Source organism: Heterodontus francisci, chromosome 18, assembly GCF_036365525.1.
Source record: "Heterodontus francisci isolate sHetFra1 chromosome 18, sHetFra1.hap1, whole genome shotgun sequence".
Lineage (NCBI taxonomy): Eukaryota > Metazoa > Chordata > Chondrichthyes > Heterodontiformes > Heterodontidae > Heterodontus > Heterodontus francisci.
Window position 1 is genome coordinate 49,194,631 of NC_090388.1, and position 24,953 is coordinate 49,219,583.

Here is a 24,953-nt window from a genome sequence, read left to right on the forward strand (position 1 = left end):
CTCTGGAATGCTCTTCCTTAATCCTTCAATGTCTGGTGATCAAAATCCATTGTGGGTTGAATGTGTCAGGGAATGGTCCTTTTGTCTCCACAAGCACTATCTGTTAATATGCAAATGTTTTTCAGCTAAGTGTCTGGCAGCCCTTGTAACAGGCCTTCTCTTCTTCCCAGCAAGTTTACAATCAATGTTCATATGACAAAATTACTATGCCTCATTCTTGGCAGGTGGGGGTCTTCATGACAATGGTATAGATCTAAATCATCTGAAGCACCTTGATTAGATTTCAGTCTGTAATCTTACATATATAATTATTTTATAGCCTAGTCTGCGACTAGGTGAATCATATTCAGTGATCGGTGTGCGGGTTCTGTGATGAGGCCAGTTGGCAGTATTAACTGAGGTGATTCAGTTGCCCATGCACAGGAAAGTGTTTACATTCCTTTAAAAGAAGCAGCAGCCCAGCCGCTACAGTCGAGTGCCCTTAGACAGAAGCTTGGCTGTCAACTCCCGCATTCACATGTTTGGACTACACTTGGATTAAGATTCTTTACAGGCCAGCAACAGAAGCAACTGTGCCAAGAATGAAGGGAAACAAATTGGAATTCTGGACATGTCCATTCTGAGCTTGTTTACCACAATGGCAGTAACAACAACAAAGAGGATACTTAGAATTGTACGCATGCACAAGGCCCCTCTGTGTTCAATGCTCAATGCTTTCTGAAAGGCTACCGGAATAGATGTGTAAAATCACAGAGTTGAAGCCACCGTGCTCTTGAGCAGGGTTTTTTTTTCTACTTTATGATTAATATTTGTGCTCATTAAGTTGCGGATGTCAGTGATAGATAATGAAAATCTTTATAATACGTTACCTCAGTGTCAGCATCAGGCATTCCCAGGTATGTGCAGTAAGGTCTGCAAATGCAGTAAAACTTTCTCTGCTCTACCTAACAATGGCCTGGCCTCAGAAGTGGCTTCCAATGCAGCAGGGTGACATTTACCACCTATTTGTACCAAGAAATGGGAATCTGGCCTGATAATTCAGAGGCCAGGAGTGCCATCCTTTGGATGAGACAGCAAACTGAGATTGTTGGTTTCACATGTGCTCTGGCCAACATTTCTCCCTCAATTTTGATCATCAAGAAGAGATTAACGCATCTTGTCTTTGCTTGTGTGATGTCCCTGTGCAGAATGTTTCTACCACACTATACCTACATAACAGTATCTCCCCCTCAAAGCAATGCATTGTACAGAAATTCCTTTGAGATATTTCTGTGCCACATGATATGGCATGACCTAAATGCAAGTTTTTCTTTTAATATTGTACAGTGGACCCCTACCTATCAGGAATTAGTTTGAGTTTGCACAAGACAGAGGAAACTTTTATCCATCTAATCAGCCAGACTGGATTTTAACCAAGATGCCAGAGATGAAAGGTCAGTGTCTAACCCACTATATTACTCAGGCTCCCTTTATTCTCCATGCTAATGATCAATGTGACACTCACTTTTATAGAATTCCCCTCACTGTTGTGGACATTGTGTTTCACTATTGCTGAGTACTGGACTGCAACACAAAGCAGATAGAAGGTTCTTACATAGCTATTGCCAGCAAATGACTTATTCAATCAGGCATATTTTGGACAATTAAAGAATTTATACAATAATATACATCCACCTTGATGTATCGCTGCAATTTGAACTGCAAAATTTAGATTTAATTTCTTTCCATCATTTTTTAAATCCTTTGTTTTTTTTCCAAAATCCATGTTATAATTAAAATAAATTCCTTAAGAAGGAATGACATATTTCAGATAAGAAATTTAAAGAAATGATAGCTAACTCTAAATGAGCTGTCCCTGCCTTACCCGATCATCATCGGCCCTCTCCTAAATATACCCTGCCCTGCCGAAGCTTTCTCTGCCCTGTCCCACTGGATCTCAGCATTATATATTCCCTGTCCTTCCCAACCTTTCTATGGTCTGTCCCACCAAGCTTTATCGATCCTGTCCCATCCTGCTTGAGCAATCCGTGCTAGCCGGCAATCCCTCATTCTAGCCTTCCTGAGAATCTGTGTCATACGCCAATGCCAGTTAAATTGGAAAGTTTGCAGTTCCGATTGAATTGTCCATTTCAGAAAATAAATAGTGGCATATACACAAAGGGAGAAATGCCATTCTGCATTACTGATCCAGTACATTATCCAGGCTAACAATTCAATGCAGTACTGAGGGATTGCTGTACCGTAAGAGGTTACATTTTTCACACAAGACATTAAACTGAGGCCTCGATTTACCTCAGGTGGAGGGAAAAGACCCCACAGCAATTTTCGAAGAACAGCAGGGAGTTCTCCTGGGTGTTGTTGGTGATATTTCTATGATTTGATGCTCTATCCCTGTCTGGTAAGGTGGGTTCTTTTTAACCCATACCACTCGATCTCCACAATATGCATTTTCCCCTATGTGCCTGATCATTCTGGCTAACGATCTGTAATTAATCTCAGCCAGCATGGAGGCCAGCACAATTAATGGTTTGAAGAAAACATTTTGTAGAACAAGGTTGAATCTGCAGCTTCACAAGTGGTCAAAGAAATAGGTAAGATGGCATTGCACTCCCTACAAAGAGTTAATATTGATATGGGCTCAAACTCCTGTGAAACGTTTACCTTCGGTGCTCACAAATTGTTTATACAGTGTAGCAAGGCCATCTGTTGGTTCCAGCAAAGTACTACATGAACAATCTCAACTGCTGGGATTTTCAATCGCCTGCGGGGGTGAGAACAGGAGTGGGCACGCTTTTAAAATAATGTTCCTGGATGGTGTGGCAGTGTCCCGACGCCTCCAGGACACACGGTTATTTTCAAAGCAGAGGGTGGGGAGTGGAGGCAGGTGGCAGTCGGGAACCCACTCGTCTCTGGTTAAAGGCTGGCTTGTTAAGCTCCTTGAGGAGCCTGTTCGTGGGCCAGAGAGGGCCTGAAGGTAATTTTCAAGTCACAAATCACCAAACCCGAACACTCTGGTGCACAGCTGTCGAGTTCAATGTAGGGAGCAATTAAGTAATTTTTTTATGAGGAAAACTGTTAATCATTAGGGGTTTTTGTCTGTGATTGGGCACAGTACCTTCTAGTTGACCGTCTAACCGTTTAGCCACTTCTCTATGCACTGAGGCTGCTGGCCCTCCGATGTCCTGCCTCCTCTCTTCGGCAAGGCAGCAGCAGGCTCCGTCATGGCTGCCACCTGCCTTTGACGACTATGCTCAGCAGGCAGCTCCTGCATCCTGGCGGAGCTCAGTGCCACTATCTGGTCCCCATGTTTGCTACCAATCCAATTAGGACATCTACGTTTGAAGATTGCGTCACGTGAGCAACACAGATGTGATGCAGGGTGGGGACCCAGAAATTATCTGGGTATCGGGTTCCTGACCCCAGATTGAAAATCAAATCCAACAAATGAATCCTCATCTGCTCAGCTCACTGTGTAACAGATCAGACAGTGCATTTACCCATAAGACATGAGAGAGCCACACCAGGAATTAATAGAAAATTGCTTCTTCAATAGTTTGGTCATCCTGTATCATGGAGCCAAAGCCATGTGGTATGGATGGATCCTCCTGCTTCTTCCGGTAGCACAGTAGCATCTCCCTCACATAGTGCATTCTAGGGAAGATGGCACCTCTGCACTCTTCCCACATTAATCAGCATTCTAGAGAACCATGGCTGATAAATGACACTTCTATTGGTGTTTTTAGAGCAAAGATGTGGTGAAAGCATTGTTTCCAGTCACATAGTGCTAACGAAAGTGAACTGCAGGGTTGCAATGCCGCATGTAGCCTATGCATCCACAGTGATGTGAATTTAGAATTAGAATTAGAACATTACAGTGCAGTACAGGCCCTTCGGCCCTCGATGTTGCGCCGACCTGTGAAACCATCTGACCTACACTATTCCATTTTCATCCATATGTCTATCCAATGACCACTTAAATGCCCTTAAAGTTGGCGAGTCTACTACTGTTGCAGGCAGAGCCTTCCACGCCCCTACTACTCTCTGAGTAAAGAAACTACCTCTAACATCTGTCCTATATCTATCACCCCTCAACTTAAAGCTATGTCCCCTCGTGTTTGCCATCACCATCCGAGGAAAAAGACTCTCACTATCCATCCGATCAAACCCTCTGATTATCTTATATGTCTCTATTAAGTCACCTCTCCTCCTCCTTCTCTCCAACGAAAACAACCTCAAGTCCCTCAGCCTTTCCTCGTAAGACCTTCCCTCCATACCAGGCAACATCCTAGTAAATCTCCTCTGCACCCTTTCCAAAGCTTCCACATCCTTCCTATAATGCGGTGACCAGAACTGCACGCAATACTCCAGGTGCGTTCTCACCAGAGTTTTGTACAGCTGCAGCATGACCTCGTGGCTCCGAAACTCGATCCCCCTACTAATAAAAGCTAACACACCATATGCCTTCTTAACAGCCCTATTAACCTGGGTGGCAACTTTCAGGGATTTATGTACCTGGACACCAAGATCTCTCTGTTCATCTACTCTACCAAGAATCTTCCCACTAGCCCAGTACTCTGCATTCCTGTTACTCCTTCCAAAGTGAATCACCTCACACTTTTCCGCATTAAACTCCATTTGCCATCTCTCAGCCCAGCTCTGCAGCCTATCTATGTCCCTCTGTACCCTACAACATCCTTCGGCACTACCCACAACTCCACCGACCTTCGTGTCATCCGCAAATTTACTAACCCACCCTTCTACACCCTCTTCCAGGTCATTTATAAAAATGACAAACAGCAGTGGCCCCAAAACAGATCCTTGCGGTACACCACTAGTAACTAAACTCCAGGATGAACATTTGCCATCAACCACCACCCTCTGCCTTCTTTCAGCTAGCCAATTTCTGATCCAAAGCTCTAAATCACCTTCAACCCCATACTTGCGTATTTTCTGCAATAGCCTACCGTGGGGAACCTTATCAAACGCCTTACTGAAATCCATATACACCACATCCACTGCTTTACCCTCATCCACCTGTTTGGTCACCTTCTCGAAAAACTCAATAAGGTTTGTGAGGCACGACCTACCCTTCACAAAACCGTGCTGACTATCGCTAATGAACTTATTCTTTTCAAGATGATTATAAATCCTGTCTCTTATAACCTTTTCCAACATTTTACCCACAACCGAAGTAAGGCTCACAGGTCTATAATTACCAGGGCTGTCTCTACTCCCCTTCTTGAACAAGGGGACAACATTTGCTATCCTCCAGTCTTCCGGCACTATTCCTGTCGACAATGACGACATAAAGATCAAGGACAAAGGCTCTGCAATCTCCTCCCTGGCTTCCCAGAGAATCCTAGGATAAATCCCATCTGGCCCAGGGGACTTATCTATTTTCACACTTTCCAAAATTGCTAACACCTCCTCCTTGTGAACCTCAATCCCATCTAGCCTAGTAGTCTGAATCTCAGTATTCTCCTCGACAACATTTTCTTTCTCTACTGTAAATACTGACGAAAAATATTCATTTAACGCTTCCCCTATCTCCTCTGATTCCACACACAACTTCCCACTACTATCCTTGATTGGCCCTAATCTAACTCTAGTCATTCTTTTATTCCTGATATACCTATAGAAAGCCTTAGGGTTTTCCTTGATCCTACCCGCCAATGACTTCTCGTGTCCTCTCCTTGCTCTTCTTAGCTCTCCCTTTAGATCCTTCCTGGCTAGCTTGTAACTCTCAAGCGCCCTAACTGAGCCTTCACGTCTCATCCTAACATAAGCCTTCTTCTTCCTTTTGACAAGCGCTTCAACTTCTTTAGTAAACCACGGCTCCCTCGCTCGACAACTTCCTCCCTGCCTGACAGGTACATACTTATCAAGGACACGCAGTAGCTGCTCCTTGAATAAGCTCCACATTTCGATTGTGCCCATCCCCTGCAGTTTCCTTCCCCATCCTACGCATCCTAAATCTTGCCTAATCGCATCATAATTTCCTTTCCCCCAGCTATAATTCTTGCCCTGCGGTATATACCTGTCCCTGCCCATCGCTAAGGTAAACCTAACCGAATTGTGATCACTATCATCAAAGTGCTCACCTACATCTAAATCTAACACCTGGCCGGGTTCATTACCCAGTACCAAATCCAATGTGGCATCGCCCCTGGTTGGCCTGTCTACATACTATGTCAGAAAAACCCTCCTGCACACACTGGACAAAAACTGACCCATCTAAAGTACTCTAACTATAGTATTTCCAGTCAATATTTGGAAAGTTAAAGTCCCCCATAACAACTACCCTGTTACTCTCGCCCCTGTCGAGAATCATCTTCCCTATCCTTTCCTCTACATGTCTGGAACTATTCGGAGGTCTATAGAAGACTCCCAACAGGGTGACCTCTCCTCTCCTGTTTCTAACCTCGGCCCATACTACCTCAGTAGACGAGTCCTCAAACGTCCTTTCTGCCGCTGTAATACTCTCCTTGATTAACAATGCCACACCCCCTCCTCTTTTACCATCTTCTCTGTTCTTACTGAAAAATCTAAATCCTTAAGGGGGAGGGGGAGCAGCCCCAAGTCGTGGTCCACATAGGCACCAACGACATAGGTAGGAAGACAGATGGGGATTTAAGGCAGAAATTCAGGGAGCTAGTGTGGAAGCTTAGAGCGAGAACAAACAGTTGTTATCTCTGGGTTGTTGCCCGTGCCACGTGATAGTGAAGCGAGGAATAGGGAGAGAGAGGAGTTGAACACGTGGCTGCAGGGATGGTGTAGGAGGGAGGGTTTTGGTTTCCTGGATAATTGGGGCTCTTTCTGGGGTAGGTGGGACCTCTACAAACAGGATGGTCTTCACCTGAACCAGAGGGGTACCAATATCCTGGGGGGGAGATTTGTTAGTGCTCTTCGGGGGGGTTTAAACTAAATCAGCAGGGGAATGGGAACCTAAATTGTAGTTCCAGTGTACAGGCTGTTGACAGTAGTGAGGTAGGGGATAAAGTTACAGGGACGCAAGAGGGCACTGGCAAGCAAGAACTTGGTTTAAAGTTTGTCTACTTCAACGCCAGGAGCATCCGGAATAAGGTGGGTGAGCTTGCAGCATGGGTTGGTACCTGGGATCTCGATGTTATGGCCATTTCGGAGACATGGGTAGAGCAGGGGCAGGAATGGATGTTGCAGAATTTATTAGCAATGAAGCTGATATATGAAGGCTAATCTGAGGCAGTCAGGGATCCAACACAAGTCGGACTGTATTAGAGTTCAGGGAACTAGAGAAACAAAAGATAATTCTAATCCATGGGAAGATTTGACTTCATTCTTCAAATAAGCAAAATGTGAAGTCAGCCTTTGAAATTCATTGAAGATTAAAGTTCTTTTTTAAAAAAAAACACAAAAACCTTCAACTTCTTAAGTTGATTATTTGATAAATAATTAAAAGCAGGGTTGGTGAGGAGGTTCCAAGCTCAGTGCAGTAAATCTGCCATTTTTAAAATCAGTTAATCCAAGGCCCAAATCAAGATGAATAAAAATTAGATTTTTTAGTTATCACTCTGGTAAGATTGAGTCCACCTGTTGATTCTTAATGGAGACCCTCAGTGCGAGGAATCGGTATTCAACATAGTAAAGTGACCCAATAGCATAAATACAGTGAAACTATTTCCTCTGGTGGGCAAATCCAGAACAAGGGAGCATAACCTTAAAATTAGAGCTTGGCCATTTAGGAGCAAAATCAGGAAGTATTTTTGCACGCAAAGGCTAGTGGAAATCGAACTCTCCTCCAAAGTTGGGCCAGTTCAATTTTTAAAGCTGAGGTCAATAGATTTTTGTTAGGTAAGGGTATCAAGGAATAAATGGAGTTGAGTTACAGACCAGCCATGAAGAAATTGAAATGAATTGCAGAACAGGTTTAAGGAATTCAATGACCTGGTTCTGTTCTTAAGTTCCTAAAAAACCTATGCTGCTATCAGACAGTAGAAAAGTTCTACTAGATCTATTCTTTGATATGTCTATGTTTTAAAACAGCACTTCGAGCACAGACATTCCAGTGAGTCTTTTCAGAATGGCTTCTCCATTAAATATCCAACAAGAAGTCCCTTAAAGAGCTACCTTGCTCCACGTATGGACCCTCCCCTATATTTGTTCCAGTTCCTGAACAAAGTGACTAGTTACTGTTCAAAGTGACTGTGTTATTTAGTTCAAATACATGAACAATGATATCTGAGTGAGACCCGTTAACCATCTGTAGCTGTAGCTTTAGGCAGCCTTATCAGTCCTGGATTGTTTTCCATATTTAAAAAGAACCATGAACAAGGAATTTTTCAGGCAGATTCCTTTCCTGTGATAGCCCATGTGACCATATTGGCCAGCAGGGAGAGTTGACACTGCAGCAGAGGCTAGACCGAGAGACCCGAATGCAATGGTATTTATCGTATAATTGTTTCATCTTTTTTTCCCTATGGAAATATTTCCCCTTAAAAATTAGTTATATTATCTCATTGTTCCAGCGGCTTGTCATATGTGCTAGGTATCAGCAACAATATGATCCAGGAATGTAAACTATGGCTGTGCTGTGAACCAGACTGAAAGCATCCACTATAAACCTTTTAAGAACAATGCCACCTTCTGGCATTTTATTCCAGCTGTGGGTTTTATTTGCATGGAATCACCTTCTGTACCTGTGCAGCAGTGAATAAAGTGGCATTTGTTAAGAAGGGTTGCTCAGTTACTCCCCATCCTGCCTTTTGTAACTCAGATCTTTATCTTCAATCTATCTTTATGCACGTTGAAACTTCTTTTACAGGGAAAAAGATATTTCAACATGTTTAAAAGAGTGCTTAGCTTTTTTTTTAAACCTATTTTAAATAAGGCATTGCTTTCCTAGTCTTTAATTCCTGTCTGGATTTGTTAAGAAAAAAAGGTTTTTAAAATTGTTGAACATTCTCTCCTCACTAACAACAGCAATAGTTCGAGAATAAATATATAATATTTGCTTTGCATGTAAGAGTTGATGCATGAAGAAACTGTGATAATTGGTCAACATGAAACTTGGAGTTCCACAGTTCTGCAACAGCTCTTATCAAAGTCACAAATGATATCCTATGTGATTGTGACAAAGATAAACTTGCCCCCCTCATTCTTCTTGACCTGTCTGCAGCCTTTGACATGGTTGACCGCACCATCCTCCTCCAACGCCTCTCCACTGCCATCCAGCTGGGTGGTACTGCTCCCACCTGGCTCCATTCTTATCTATCTAATCGTAGCCGGAGAGTCACTTGCAATGATTTCTCTTCCTGTTCACGCACTGTTACGTCTGGTGTCCCCCCAAGGATCGATGCTTGGCCCCCTCCTATTTCTCATCTACATGCTGCCCCTCGGCGACATCATCCAAAAGCACAGCATTAATTTTCACATTTGCTGACGACACTCAGCTCTACCTCACCACCACCTCCCTCGATTCCTTTAATGTTGCTAAATTATCAGACTGCTTATCGGACATCCAGTACTGGATGAGCAGAAATTTTTTCCATCGCATATTGGGAAGACCTAAGTCATATTGTTTTCAGTTCCCACTCCAAACTCCATTCCCCAGCTACCGAATCCATCTGTCTCCATGTCAATATTCTGAGATTAAGCCAGTCTGTTCGCAACCTTGGTGTCACATTTGACCCCGAGATGAGCTTCCGACCTCATAGTCGTGCCATCACTAAGATCGCCTATTTCCACCTCCATATCATCACCGACTTCACACCTATCTCAGCTCATCTGCTGCTGAAATCCTCACCCATGCCTTTGTTACCTCTAGACTTGACTATCCAATACACTCCTGGCTGGTCTCTCACATTCTACTCTCCATAAACTTAAGGCCATCCCAAACTCTGCTGCCTGTGTCATAACTGGTACCAAGTCGTATTCCCCTATTACCTGGTGCTCACTGACCTAGGGAGGGCAAGGCCATGGAGGGACCTACATTGGCTCCCAGTCAAGCAATGACTTGATTTTAAAATTCTCATCGTTGTTTTCGAATCTCTCCATGGCCTTGCCCCTCCCTATCTCTGTAATCTCCTCCAGACCCCACAACCCTCCGAGATATCTGCACGCCCCTAACTCTGGCCTCTTGAGCATCCCTGATTGTATTGTTGGCCGCGCCTTCAGTTGCTTAGGCCCTAAGCTCTGAAATATCCTCCCTAAATCTCCACTTCACTTTCCTCCTTTAAGACATTCCTTAAAACTTACCTCTTTGACCAAGCTTTTAGTCATCTGACCTAATATCCCCTTTTGTGGCTCAGTGTCATTTTATTTTATAATGCTCCTGTGAAGCGCCTTTGGACATTTTATGACGTTAAAGGTGCTATATAAATATATAAATATGTACAAATATAAGTTGTTGGAGTTAACTGAATTAGTTATTAACTATTGCTAGCTTTGAAAGAAAGAAGTTGTAAATATATAGCACCATTCACAACCTCAGGACTTCCCAGGCATTTCAGTGAATGAACAATTTTTGAAGTGTAGTCACTGTTGTATTATAGGCAAATGTGGCAGCCAATTTACACAGAGTAACGTCCACAAACAACAATGAGATAAGTGACAAGATAATCTATATTAAACATACTGGTTAACAGATAAATGTTGGCCAGGACATGGGCAGAACTCCTTCAAGGTTCTTTCAAATATTGAACATAGGGGCATAGGAGCAGGAGGAGGCCATTCAGCCCATCGAGCCTGCTCCGCCATTCAATACGATCATGGCTGATCATCCACTTCAATGTCTTTTTCCCACATATCCCTTTATGTCATTGGTATTTAGAAATCTGTCAATCTCTACTTTAAACATACTCAATGACTGAGCTTCCACAGCCCTCTGGGGTACAGAATTCCAAAGATTCACAACCCTCTAAGTAAAGAAATTTCTCCTCATTTCTGTCCTACGTCACTTCCCCCCCCTTATTTTGAAATTGTGTCCCCTGGTTCTAGACTCCCCAACCAGGGGAAACATCTTACCTGCATCTACCCTGTCTATCCTTTTAAGTATTTTGTAGGTTTCAGTGAGATCACCTCTCATTCTTCGAAACTCGAGAGAATACAGGCCCAGTTTCCCCAATCTCTCTTCATAGGACAGTCCCACCATCCTGGGAACAAGTCTAGTGAACCTTCATTGCATTCCCTCTATGGCAATAATATCCTTTCTAAGGTAAGGGGACCGAAACTGCACACAGTACTCCAGGTGCATTCTAACCAAGGTTCTATACAATTGAAGCAAGACTTTGCTATTCCTGTGCTCAAATCCTCTTGCGATAAAGGCTAACATACCATTAGCCTTCCTAATTGCTTGCTGCACCTGCATGTTAGCTTTCAGTGACTTATTGATGAGGACACCCAGGTCCCTTTGTACATCTACACTTTCTAATCTCTTACCATTTACGAAATATTTTGCAAATCTATTCCTCCTACCAAAATGGATTACCTCACATTTTTTCACATTATATTCCATCTGCCATGTTCTTGCCCACTCACTAAGCCTGTCCAAATCCCCTTGAAGCTGCTTTGCATCTTCCTCACAACACACATTCCCGCCATATTTGTGTCATCCGCGAACTTGGAAATAATACATTTGGTCCCCACATCCAAATCATTGATATATATTGTGAACAGCTGGGGCCCAAGTACTGATCCTTGCGGTACCCCACTAGTCACAGCCTGCCAACATGAGAATGACCCATTTATTCCAACTCTGTTTTCTGCCTGTTAACCAATTCTTAATCCATGGCCAGTATATTACCTCCTATCCCTTTTGCTTTAATTTTGCTAACCAATCTCTTGTGGGAGACTTTATTAAAAGCCTTCTGAAAATCCAAGTATACTACGTCCACCAACTCCCCTTTATCAATTCTGTTGGTAACATCCTCAAGAATCTCCAACAGGTTCATCAAACATGATTTCCCATTCATTAGCCCACGTTGACTCTGCCCAATCAGATCATTGTTATCCAAGTGTCCATTTATTATATCCTTTAGAATAGATTCTAACATTTTCCCTACTTCTGATGTAAGGCTAACAGGTCTGTCGTTCCCTGTTTTCTCTCTCCCTCCCTTCTTAAATAGTGGGATGACATTTGCTATCTTCCAATCTGCAGGAACCATTCAAGAATCTATAGAATTTTGGAAGATGATCACCAATGCATCCACTATCTCCATAGCTACCTCTTTTAACACTTTGGGATGTCGAATATCAGGTGCTGTAGACTTATCAACCTTCAGCCCCATTAATTTCTCCAATATAACCTTCTTACTAATAATAATTTCCTTCAATTCCTCATTCTGCCCAGTCTCTTGGATCTCTAATTCTGCCATTTGGATCTTTTTACATCCACGTGAGAGGGCAAATGGGAGCTCAGTTTAATGTCTAACCTCAAAAGCCTCCTCAGTGCTTCACTGGCATCAGCCTAGGATATGTGCTCAAGTCTCTGGACTGCGGCTTGAACCATTGACTTCTGACCCAGAGATAAGAAAGTTACCACTAAGCCAAGGTTGATGTTATGACAGCATATATTTTGAAGGCAAAATTACATTGGTGTGCTACCATTTTTTTGATTTTTAACTCCTTGTTAAATCAGCAATTGTGAAACACAGAATAAATCAGAATTTCCACATGACATTATTTTTTCCAGTTAAATCTATTTCTGCTCCTGCATCAGTTTATTGCATATCCAACATACTGCACAATATCACAGGAAAAAACACCAAACAGCAGTCAAAAACAATGTACCCCCTGGATAACATAAAAATCCTTCCTCCAGGTAAATATCTGGAGGTCACCATGTCAGCCCTCAAGAATTTCACTTCTTTTTTTTAATTTGTTCATGGGAATGTGGGCATTGCTAGCTAGGCCAGCATTTATTTCCCACCCTTCATTGCCCTTGAGAAGGTGGTGGTGAGCTGCCTTCTTAAACTGCTGCAATCATAGATATTCATAGAGAGATACAGCACTGAAACAGGCCCTTCGGCCCACCCAGTCTGTGCCAACCAACAACCACCCATTTATACTAATCCTACATTAATCCCATATTCCCTACCACATCCCCACCATTCTCCTACCACCTATCTACACTAGGGGCAATTTACAATGGCCAATTTACCTATCAACCTGCAAGTCTATGGCATGTGGGAGGAAACCGGAGCACCCGGAGGAAACCCACGCAGACACAGGGAGAACTTGCAAACTCCATACAGGCAGTACCCAGAATTGAACCCGGGTCGCTGGAGCTGTGAGGCTGCGGTGCTAACCACTGCCGCCCAGAGGAAGTGAATGATGGAGCAGGAGAAAGAAAGAAAGAAGAGCAAATGAAAAAGAAAGTAAAAAATCAAAGAATGGATGACAGGAAAAAAGCTCTTATCTGGTAATGATTAGGTTCAAGTAACCTTTCTGCCTCGAGTAACGCTGGTGCCTCAACCATCCCTGGTGCCTCAACCATCCCTGGTGCCTCAACCATCCCTGGGTGTCTCGAGTATCGCTGCTGCCTCGAGTATCGCTGCTGCCTCGAGTATCGCTGCTGCCTCGAGTATCCCTGGTGCCTCGAGTATCGCTGGTGCCTCGAGTATCCCTGGGTGTCTCTGGTATCGCTGCTGCCTCGAGTATCGCTGCTGCCTCGAGTATCCCTGGTGCCTCGAGTATCCCTGGGTGTCTCGAGTATTGCTGCTGCCTCGAGTATCGCTGCTGCCTCGACTATCCCTGGTGCCTTGAGTATCCCTGGTGCCTCGAGTATCGCTGCTGCCTCGAGTATCGCTGCTGCCTCGAGTAACGCTGGTGCCTCAACCATCCCTGGTGCCTCGAGTATCCCTGGGTGTCTCGTGTATCGCTGCTGCCTTGAGTATCCCTGGTGCCTCGAGTGTCGCTGCTGCCTCGAGTATCCCTGGTGCCTCGAGTATCGCTGCTGCCTCGAGCATCCCTGGTGCCTCGAGTACCGCTGCTGCCTCGAGTAACGCTGGTGCCTCGAGTATCCCTGGTGCCTCGAGTATCCCTGGGTGTCTCGAGTATTGCTGCTGCCTCGAGTATCGCTGCTGCCTCGACTATCCCTGGTGCCTTGAGTATCCCTGGTGCCTCGAGTATCGCTGCTGCCTCGAGTATCGCTGCTGCCTCGAGTAACGCTGGTGCCTCAACCATCCCTGGTGCCTCGAGTATCGCTGCTGCCTCGAGCATCCCTGGTGCCTCGAGTACCGCTGCTGCCTCGAGTAACGCTGGTGCCTCGAGTATCCCTGGTGCCTCGTGTATCCCTGGTGCCTCGACTATCCCTGGTGCCTCGACTATCCCTGGTGCCTCGAGTATCCCTGGGTGTCTCGAGTATCGCTGCTGCCTCGAGTATCCCTGGTGCCTCGAGTATCACTGCTGCCTCGAGTATCGCTGCTGCCTCGAGTAACGCTGGTGCCTCAACCATCCCTGGTGCCTCGAGTATCCCTGGGTGTCTCGAGTATCGCTGCTGCCTCGAGTATCCCTGGTGCCTCGAGTATCGCTGCTGCCTCGAGTATCGCTGCTGCCTCGAGTATCCCTGGTGCCTCGAGTATCGCTGCTGCCTCGAGCATCCCTGGTGCCTCGAGCATCGCTGCTGCCTCGAGTAACGCTGGTGCCTCGACTATCCCTGGTGCCTCGAGCATCGCTGCTGCCTCGAGTAACGCTGGTGCCTCGAGTATCCCTGGGTGTCTCGAGTATCGCTGCTGCCTCGAGTATCCCTGGTGCCTCGAGTATCGCTGCTGCCTCGAGTATCGCTGCTGCCTCGAGTATCCCTGGTGCCTCGAGTATTGCTGCTGCCTCGAGCATCCCTGGTGCCTCGAGCATCGCTGCTGCCTCGAGTAACGCTGGTGCCTCGAGTATCTCTGGTGCCTCGAGTATCCCTGGTGCCTCGAGTATCGCTGCTGCCTCGAGTAACGCTGGTGCCTCGAGTATCCCTGGTGCCTCGTGTATCCCTGGTGCCTCGACTATCCCTGGTGCCTCGACTATCCCTGGTGCCTCGAGTATCCCTGGGTGTCTCGAGTATCGCTGCTGCCTCGAGTATCCCTGCTGCCTCGAGTATCGCTGCTGCCTCGAGTATCGCTGCTGCCTCGAGTATCCCTGGTGCCTCGAGTATCGCTGCTGCCTCGAGTATCGCTGCTGCCTCGAGTATCCCTGGTGCCTCGAGTATCGCTGCTGCCTCGAGCATCCCTGGTGCCTCGAGCATCGCTGCTGCCTCGAGTAACGCTGGTGCCTCGAGTATCTCTGGTGCCTCGAGTATCCCTGGTGCCTCGAGTATCGCTGCTGCCTCGAGTAACGCTGGTGCCTCGAGTATCCCTGGTGCCTCGTGTATCCCTGGTGCCTCGACTATCCCTGGTGCCTCGACTATCCCTGGTGCCTCGAGTATCCCTGGGTGTCTCGAGTATCGCTGCTGCCTCGAGTATCCCTGCTGCCTCGAGTATCGCTGCTGCCTCGAGCATCCCTGGTGCCTCGACTATCCCTGGTGCCTCGAGTATCCCTGCTGCCTCGAGTATCCCTGGTGCCTCGAGTATCGCTGCTGCCTCGAGTATCCCTGGTGCCTCGAGTATCGCTGCTGCCTCGAGCATCCCTGGTGCCTCGAGTATCGCTGCTGCCTCGAGTAACGCTGGTGCCTCGAGTATCCCTGGTGCCTCGAGTATCCCTGGGTGTCTCGAGTATTGCTGCTGCCTCGAGTATCGCTGCTGCCTCGACTATCCCTGGTGCCTTGAGTATCCCTGGTGCCTCGAGTATCGCTGCTGCCTCGAGTATCGCTGCTGCCTCGAGTAACGCTGGTGCCTCAACCATCCCTGGTGCCTCGAGTATCCCTGGGTGTCTCGTGTATCGCTGCTGCATTGAGTATCCCTGGTGCCTCGAGTGTCGCTGCTGCCTCGAGTATCCCTGGTGCCTCGAGTATCGCTGCTGCCTCGAGCATCCCTGGTGCCTCGAGTATCGCTGCTGCCTCGAGTAACGCTGGTGCCTCGAGTATCCCTGGTGCCTCGTGTATCCCTGGTGCCTCGACTATCCCTGGTGCCTCGACTATCCCTGGTGCCTCGAGTATCCCTGGGTGTCTCGAGTATCGCTGCTGCCTCGAGTATCCCTGGTGCCTCGAGTATCACTGCTGCCTCGAGTATCGCTGCTGCCTCGAGTAACGCTGGTGCCTCAACCATCCCTGGTGCCTCGAGTATCCCTGGGTGTCTCGTGTATCGCTGCTGCCTTGAGTATCCCTGGTGCCTCGAGTGTCGCTGCTGCCTCGAGTATCCCTGGTGCCTCGAGTATCGCTGCTGCCTCGAGCATCCCTGGTGCCTCGAGTATCGCTGCTGCCTCGAGTAACGCTGGTGCCTCGAGTATCCCTGGTGCCTCGAGTATCCCTGGGTGTCTCGAGTATTGCTGCTGCCTCGAGTATCGCTGCTGCCTCGACTATCCCTGGTGCCTTGAGTATCCCTGGTGCCTCGAGTATCGCTGCTGCCTCGAGTATCGCTGCTGCCTCGAGTAACGCTGGTGCCTCAACCATCCCTGGTGCCTCGAGTATCCCTGGGTGTCTCGTGTATCGCTGCTGCCTTGAGTATCCCTGGTGCCTCGAGTGTCGCTGCTGCCTCGAGTATCCCTGGTGCCTCGAGTATCGCTGCTGCCTCGAGCATCCCTGGTGCCTCGAGTATCGCTGCTGCCTCGAGTAACGCTGGTGCCTCGAGTATCCCTGGTGCCTCGTGTATCCCTGGTGCCTCGACTATCCCTGGTGCCTCGACTATCCCTGGTGCCTCGACTATCCCTGGGTGTCTCGAGTATCGCTGCTGCCTCGAGTATCCCTGGTGCCTCGAGTATCGCTGCTGCCTCGAGTATCGCTGGTGCCTCGAGTATCGCTGCTGCCTCGAGCATCCCTGGTGCCTCGAGCATCGCTGCTGCCTCGAGTAACGCTGGTGCCTCGACTATCCCTGGTGCCTCGAGCATCGCTGCTGCCTCGAGTAACGCTGGTGCCTCGAGTATCCCTGGGTGTCTCGAGTATCGCTGCTGCCTCGAGTATCCCTGGTGCCTCGAGTATCGCTGCTGCCTCGAGTATCGCTGCTGCCTCGAGTATCCCTGGTGCCTCGAGTATCGCTGCTGCCTCGAGCATCCCTGGTGCCTCGAGCATCGCTGCTGCCTCGAGTAACGCTGGTGCCTCGAGTATCTCTGGTGCCTCGAGTATCCCTGGTGCCTCGAGTATCGCTGCTGCCTCGAGTAACGCTGGTGCCTCGAGTATCCCTGGTGCCTCGTGTATCCCTGGTGCCTCGACTATCCCTGGTGCCTCGACTATCCCTGGTGCCTCGAGTATCCCTGGGTGTCTCGAGTATCGCTGCTGCCTCGAGTATCCCTGCTGCCTCGAGTATCGCTGCTGCCTCGAGTATCGCTGCTGCCTCGAGTATCGCTGCTGCCTCGAGTATCGCTGCTGCCTCGAGTATCCCTGGTGCCTCGAGTATCGCTGCTGCCTCGAGCATCCCTGGTGCCTCGAGCATCGCTGCTGCCTCGAGTAACGCTGGTGCCTCGAGTATCTCTGGTGCCTCGAGTATCCCTGGTGCCTCGAGTATCGCTGCTGCCTCGAGTAACGCTGCTGCCTCGAGTAACGCTGTTGCCTCGAGTATCCCTGGTGCCTCGTGTATCCCTGGTGCCTCGACTATCCCTGGTGCCTCGACTATCCCTGGTGCCTCGAGTATCCCTGGGTGTCTCGAGTATCGCTGCTGCCTCGAGTATCCCTGCTGCCTCGAGTATCGCTGCTGCCTCGAGCATCCCTGGTGCCTCGACTATCCCTGGTGCCTCGAGTATCCCTGCTGCCTCGAGTATCCCTGGTGCCTCGAGTATCGCTGCTGCCTCGACTATCCCTGGTGCCTCGAGTATCCCTGGTGCCTCGAGTATCCCTGGTGCCTCGTTTATCCCTGGTGCCTCGAGTATCCCTGCTGCCTCGACTATCCCTGGTGCCTCGACTATCCCTGGTGCCTCGAGTATCCCTGGTGCCTCGAGTATCCCTGCTGCCTCGAGTATCGCTGCTGCCTCGAGTATCCCTGGTGCCTCGAGTATCCCTGCTGCCTCGAGCATCCCTGGTGCCTCGACTATCCCTGGTGCCATCATATGAGCCTGCTGTCTTGAAGAACCTTGTTCCCATCAATATCAACCCCATTGAAATCCTGAGGAAGAAGGTGTCTGGCAGACGGAAGATCCTGGGTGGCCCCACAGTTCAATGATGCCTCCCTGCCGACTCTCCTCCAGGCTGCTCAGGAAAGGTGGGAGATCCTCTTCCCCAGGACAGCAGGAGGAGAGCTGCCCACCTGACCAAGCAAGCTGGACTGAGATTGCAGAGGAGGTCAGTAACCATGGAGTTATCCATAGAACCTGGCTGCAGTGCCGCAAGTGAGTGAATGACCTTGTTTGTTCAGCCAAAGTGAATACTCCACATCTCGCTTCCCTCAGGGGCTTAAGTGTGGCAATGTGTGAGGGTGAGTTTTGTGGAGAGGGAATGCCCCTCCAGTTGGTAGCAATGGGGTTAGGCAGCAGCATGTTAGAGGCATGGCTTCACCCTGGTAATGGGCACGTGTCTGTTAGAGTTGACAGTGGTGAGGTAGCTCCAGAGTGGCTGCCTGCAGGAGGCATTTGTGTGCCCCATCATGGGCAGCTAGGCTGTCATCAGCTTAACCTTTGTACTAGTCTTTGCCAGGCGACTAGCAGTGTTCATACTTGGCTGCAGGAAAAGAGAGCTCATAACACAAAGGAAGGGGCCTGGACCGGCAGCAGCATCCCCTTCCTGGCTATCCTGAAACCAATGGAGCAGCAGACATTATAATTGGCAGGGCAGCATGCTGACCGCTGCATCATGGATAGGGGAACTGGAGTGCAGTCACAAGAGAGTGAGTAGCCTCATGGATGGGCACAAAGGAGCCTTTGACATGCGTAAGGCACGGTGCTCCATTGTCATCCACTGGACACATTGATCTCCACATTAGTAGTAGTTGGAAGGATGTGGTGGGAAGCACAGAATTCTTTAATCTACCTTTTTCCTTAGGCAGGTCAACAACAGGGGGCAGAGTGCTGCCATAACCGGGGGCTGCCGCCCACCTTTGAAGAGTTCCAAGTCATCAGTAAGGATAGATGCTGGAGGTACAGTGTGAGGTGTGTGAAGATCTGGCGGAGTGTCCAGAGGGTATGCATACCCTGGCTCTGACAGTGGAGGAGTCCATCCAGGCCACGAGTGCTGCCATTTACCTCTCGTCTGTGCGCGTGGCTTCCTCCATCGAGAGACTGGCGACCCTCATGGACAGCCAGATCCAGCAGACTGCCAGCGGATGCTGGAGATGCACTCAGACCTGCACACCATCACTGAGTCCATGAGCCTTGTGTATCAATGGCTGGGCGAGAGTGGGACACGGTGCCTGGCTTCACTGCCAGGTCCTCAGATTACTCAGGTCAGCACCTATGTCTTGTGAGGGAGAAGGAGCAGCTGACTCCTGCATCTGGGGGATCCTCTCAGGGTGCTCTGGGTTTGGACAGCGGATCATCAACCCCTCTGCCTGTGACACCAGTGCCTCAAGTAGCCACGACAACAGAGGAGGCTGTGCAGGAGCCCCTTCATCAATCTGGGATGCTCCAGACCTCAGGTAGCCAGAGGACGGCCACCCAGGGCATCCCAAGCCACGGGGCAGCAAGGTCAGCAGCCTGTCTCTATGTCATCTGACTGCGCAGGGGGAGCACCTGTAAGAGATTTAAGAAGAGCACCTAGCTGCACTCGGGGTTCATGGATGAAAACATTTTAAAGATTGTTTGAGGAGGCATTGAGCTGCACTATGTTCCCACTGTTCAACATCTCCCCCCTCTGTTGTGCCAGGTTCTGTAGAACACAACAGACCAGCACGATTCACAAGACCCTTGCTGGGGCACACTGAAGGGCTCCACTGGATCGATTCAGGCACCTGAATTGTATCTTCAGGAGACCAATGGCCTGCTCGATGGTCATTCGGGTTGACCCGTGTTGTACCTCTTCTCTGCCTCTGTGCTTGGTTTCTTCACCAGAGTAAGTAGCCACCTCTTTAGTGGGTAGCCCTCGTCTCCCAGAATCGTTCCTTGAAGGCGCACGGCAGGGTAGTGAAAAGTTTGGGCACCTGGGACTGCCAAAGTATATAAGCTATGTGACTGCAGGGTACTGTGTACATACCCTCAGATCTGTCTGCGGTGGTCACAGACCAGTTGGACATTGAACCAGTGAAATCCCTTTCAGTTGTGAAGGCCGCTGGCTGGCCTATGGGAGCCTTGATGGCCACATGCATGCAGTCGATCACACCCTTCACCTGGTGGAATCCAGCGATGGCCCCGAACCTACTGGGTCTCTCAGCTTGACTGTCTGGATTGGTCTGAAAATGAATGTATTGGCATTGATCACCATCTTGAGGCATCGATGGACCACAGACTGGGAGATTCCTGTACATATCTCCAGTGGGTCCCTGGAAAGAACCGGAGGTGTAGAAGTTCCATGCCACAGTAACCTTCAGTGCCACTGGCATTGGGTGGCCCCCACCACCATTGGGGCTCAGCTCGTCTGCCATCATGGCACCCAGATTTGTGACGGTCTCCCTGGAGTGGGGCAGTCTTTGGCGACACTGCTGCTCGGACATTTGTAGGTAGCTCAGCCTCTGACAGTAGACCTTCGCTGCAGGGTAATTTCTTCTGTGCACAGAAGGCTGTTCACATTCCTCTCTGTGCCCTTCTCCTGTGCCCCCATCCCAAGGCTGGCGCTCCAGTTGGCTCTGAGGTTGCTGCTGTCCCACTGCCTATGGCTGTAGCTTTTTTTAAAAATTTGTTTCATAGAATGTTGCCCATCCGGCTCTCTCCCTCTCTACTGTTCCTCCTCACTAGAGGCTCCGTCTCCTGAGGCCACGATGCCCATGGCAGGTGGGCATTCTCAGTTTCCAGGGCCTCTTACCCAGACGCCTCCTCCACCCACCCCATCCCATCATCTTTTCCTCCCTGTTTAATTCACACAAGTGCCAGTTCCCAGATGGCACTCTGACAGCACATCCCCACAGTGCTGGCACCTTAACCTCCCCCCCACCCCCCCACCCTATCCCAATGCCTGTGCTGTTCTACCCACTCTTCCAAGGCACCCTGGCTCATCCGATGGCTGCTGAGTGAAGTCAGTGCTCACCTCCCGCTTGCTTGCCACCTCCATATTACCTGTCATGGCTCTGAATGCCCATGGTTCTGGAAAATTCAAAAAAGTACTTAAAATTGCCTCAATTGGCAATTTATTTGCCGTAATTACCTATTTGCAGCAATAACATTCCGACGCCTTGCGACGCAATATTCTGCCCCAACCCTCGGCCTCCAAGCCCATCCTCAAAGGGCCTGGATAATTCCGGCCACTGTAAAATCTAGACAAGGTAGGGACTTAAGCAAAGTGCTTTCTCCGGATTAAAGGTGTGACAGGCAATATTTGATAGGACTGAAGCTGGTCATTTATTTTCAAACTTTAATTGAGTTAATGGGAGCTCATATAGTTCCAAAATTATTGAAGTGCACTTTTCCGCAGCACATAGCAATTGCCAGAAGTGTGGTACAGTGCACATTTATGACAATAAACAAGAAAAATAGTTTTAATACCTTACATCAGCTCTTGATTCTGTGGCAATCTGCATGCTGGGAATTGCAGTGTGATAATAATGTATGACTACAGCTTCCAATGTTTGAATAGCAGAGTCTCCAGAGAGAGAGAGAGCTCAGAGGAGCTGTGTAATAACTTTTTCAACAGCAATTATGTTTACATTAAATCACTGTCACATCATATTCAACCAATGGTTTCAAAACAGCAGTCTCACACATGCATGCATATTATGAGTAGCCATGATCCAGAGAATTTGGTTAAACTTTGACAATCCAATTCTTGGTAATACAGAAAAGAAATGGAGTTGGTTTGGGCCTACATTAGAAAGAGCTCACTGGCACACCTGGATATTTCTTTTTTGTGTTGAGCTTCAAATCAAGTTTCTTTAAATTAAGTCTCAAGAAGTCCACATCGCAGGCAAGACTGATATTTATTAACCCTCCCCCAGTTGCCCTGAAATGATAGAGGTGGGCTTTCATCTTTAACCACTACAGTCTGTGTGGTAAAGGTTTTGGAAGTGGTTTGATATAACACTGGCTTGCTAGGCTGTTTCTGAGGGCAGTTAAGAGTCAAACATATTGGTGGAAAACTGGAGTCACATGGAGACCTAAGTAGGCAAGAACAGGTGGTTTCTTTCCCAAAAGGAAATTAATTAATCAATTGGGTTATTAGGACAATCCAACAACGTCACTTTGACTGATATCAACTTTTTATTTTGAAGTATTAATTTTTTTTCAACTTAATCCAAATGTTGCCAGACAGGAGTTTTACTCATGTTCTCTAGATTATTAGTCCAGTAACATAACCACTACTGTACCATACCCCTGCATTCTAAAGATTGGACTGATGTTCGAGGGAGGGATCCTTTACCAGAACATCATGCACATAAAGTGATCTGTACCTTTGGTGTTGGCCTGCTTGTTTTTTTTACCAGGCTTTTGGGTTGCTACAGCCTGTTCTACTTTTCTAGTTTTTCACACGATGGGCCAAATGGCCTCCTTCTATGTTGTAACCATTCTATTATTCTGTCACTGTCCTCCACCTCTTTCAGTTAGTCATACTTTCTCTGTGCCTTGAAAATATCTTTGGCTTTTTTGGTTTCTCTCCTGGTGCGTCTTATTGTTCCATACTAATTTCACTTCTGCTATTTAAAGGCTATTCTATTTCTTTGCGTGTGTGTGTTTTCCTCTTCCCTTTGTTCTGTTCCTTTTTCGCTGTTCATTGTTAATATCTTTCTGTTTTGCTAAAGGTTTCGTTCAACTTGTCTTTTTTTTTATTTGTTCATGGGATGTGGGCATCGCTGGCTAGGACAGCATTTATTGCCCATCCCTAATTGCCCTTGAGAAGGTGGTGGTGAGCCGCTTTCTTGAACCGCTGCAGTCCATGTGGAGTAGGTACATCCAGAGTGCTGTTAGGGAGGGAGTTCCAAGATTTTGACCCAACGACAGTGAAGGAACGGTGATATAGTTCCAAGTCAAGATGGTGTGTGGCTTGGAGGGGAACTTAAAAGTGGTGGTGTTCCCATGCATCTGCTGCCCTTGTCCTTCTAGATGATAGAGGTCGTGGGTTTGGAAGGTGCTATCTAAGGAGTCTTGGTGTTTTGCTGCAGTGTCTCTTGTAGATCTGTTTTCTTAGATTTTGGCAGAGCTGCTGAGTGCTTCCAGGTTTTTGTTTTAGTTTTCAGATTCCCAGCATCTGCAGTATTTTGCTTTTAGTTAAGGATAGCTATCTCACATAGAAACATGATAGTTTAACATCATGGGGAGCTGGTAGTGTAATGGTAATGGTAATGTAACTGGATGAGTTATCCAGAGACACAGGCTAATGCCCTGGGGATATGGGTTCAAACCCTATCATGGCAGCTGGTGGAATTCAAATTCAATTAATATTAATTAATAAAATATGGAAGTGAAAGCTAGTCTCAGTAATGGTGCCATGAAACTATCATCAATTCGTAAGAACCCATCTGGTCCTTTAGTGAAGGAAATACGCTGTCTTTATCTGGTCTGGCCTACATGTGACTCCAGGCCCACAGCAATGTGGCTGACTCTTAACTGCCTTCTGAAATGCCTAGCAAGCCATTCAGTTGTCAAGGGCAATTACGGATGGACAACAAATGCTGGCCTTGCCAGTGCTGTCCACATCCCATGGAAGAATTAAAAATACCTTCAGAAACAATGTAATGGCATCTTAACTTTTTTAACAATTAAAAGGTATCACATTCCGCTAACTGATGGTTCTGGAGGTTTAGCATGAGTAGATTTCATGGTGGTGGCCAATCATTCAAAGGCTGCTAGGAATAACACAAAAGCCATTGCCTCAGCAAGTCAAAGGTAAACTTACCAGCAAAATAATGGTCTGGTTTGGAGCACATAGCAGGTTAAAGAACTGGACACAAAGTAAATTCGGCCGAGATCCAATGGGCAGAAAAAAAGGCAAATTTGGAAAATGCACAAACCATAGCGAAAAGGCAGCACATCAATTGGCAATAGAGTGGGAGGGGGCTCACATAGAACATAAACACTAGCATAGATCACTTGGAATGTCCCGCGTCTATCATAATATGGGTTTCTTGTCTTATTTTAATCCTCTTCCCCCCATCCTCCCAACCATTCCACTGCAAAGCCAAATTCCCTAATTCAGGATATTAAAAAAAACAATCTTTATTCCGTAAGTCTAGCCCAATATCCGCTGTATCTCCGTTCCAGCCAACCTTTCCATACCAGCCGCAAACCCAACAACTCGCCTTGCCGACAAACACCTACCAGTCAGTGTGTGGGTCATCAATCACCAAGAGGATCTTTGGTTTCCGTACGACAGGGGCAGTGGGTCCAGCAGTGGGCACAGCCCCAGTTTGTTCCACTAGTCCCGCAGCCGCCGCTGTCGTCTGCTTGACGGCATTGGAGATGGAGCTGAGGATGGTGGAGCCTGCAGAGGGGGCCGGGGGCTGGCGGCGCTCAGTGGCCGGGGACACTGGTGAACTGGTTGAGCTGTCAGGACGTTGCAGGTCCATCATATAACCATTTGGTAAATTCGCCACAAAACTGCTGTCAGAGAGGCGCCTTCGCAAGTAATTCATCTTCCTAAGAAATGGAAAGGGTGTTCTGAAGGAGCTGGGTTAGAAGTCAAGTCTGCAATTAGTCTATGATGAAAGGCTGCAGCTTTCAGACTCTGAAGTGACTGTTGTCTTCCTTATGGTAAATTGGATACAGAGAAGACGGAGCCAGCAGGTAGTTGCAGGGACCTGAAGGTCCCTGAAGAGGAATGATTGGTTGTAGGGTTGAGACCTTCCCCGTGACACACCCAGGAGTTCAGCAGCTGTATCTTTCCTGTGGAGAAC

The 24,953-nt window shown here is 47.8% G+C and overlaps 1 protein-coding gene across 1 annotated transcript in view; it reads right to left on the minus strand.

Annotated features, from left to right (window-relative positions):
* Nucleotides 1-24,692, minus strand: part of LOC137379610 (synapsin-3-like) — a 280,557-nt gene extending 255,865 nt beyond the window's left edge. Inside the window, exon 1 of the mRNA XM_068050679.1 lies at nucleotides 24,379-24,692. Coding sequence (XP_067906780.1) covers nucleotides 24,379-24,692 — 314 coding nt within the window. The remainder of the gene's footprint in view (nucleotides 1-24,378) is intronic.
* Nucleotides 24,693-24,953: the final 261 nt, after the last annotated feature.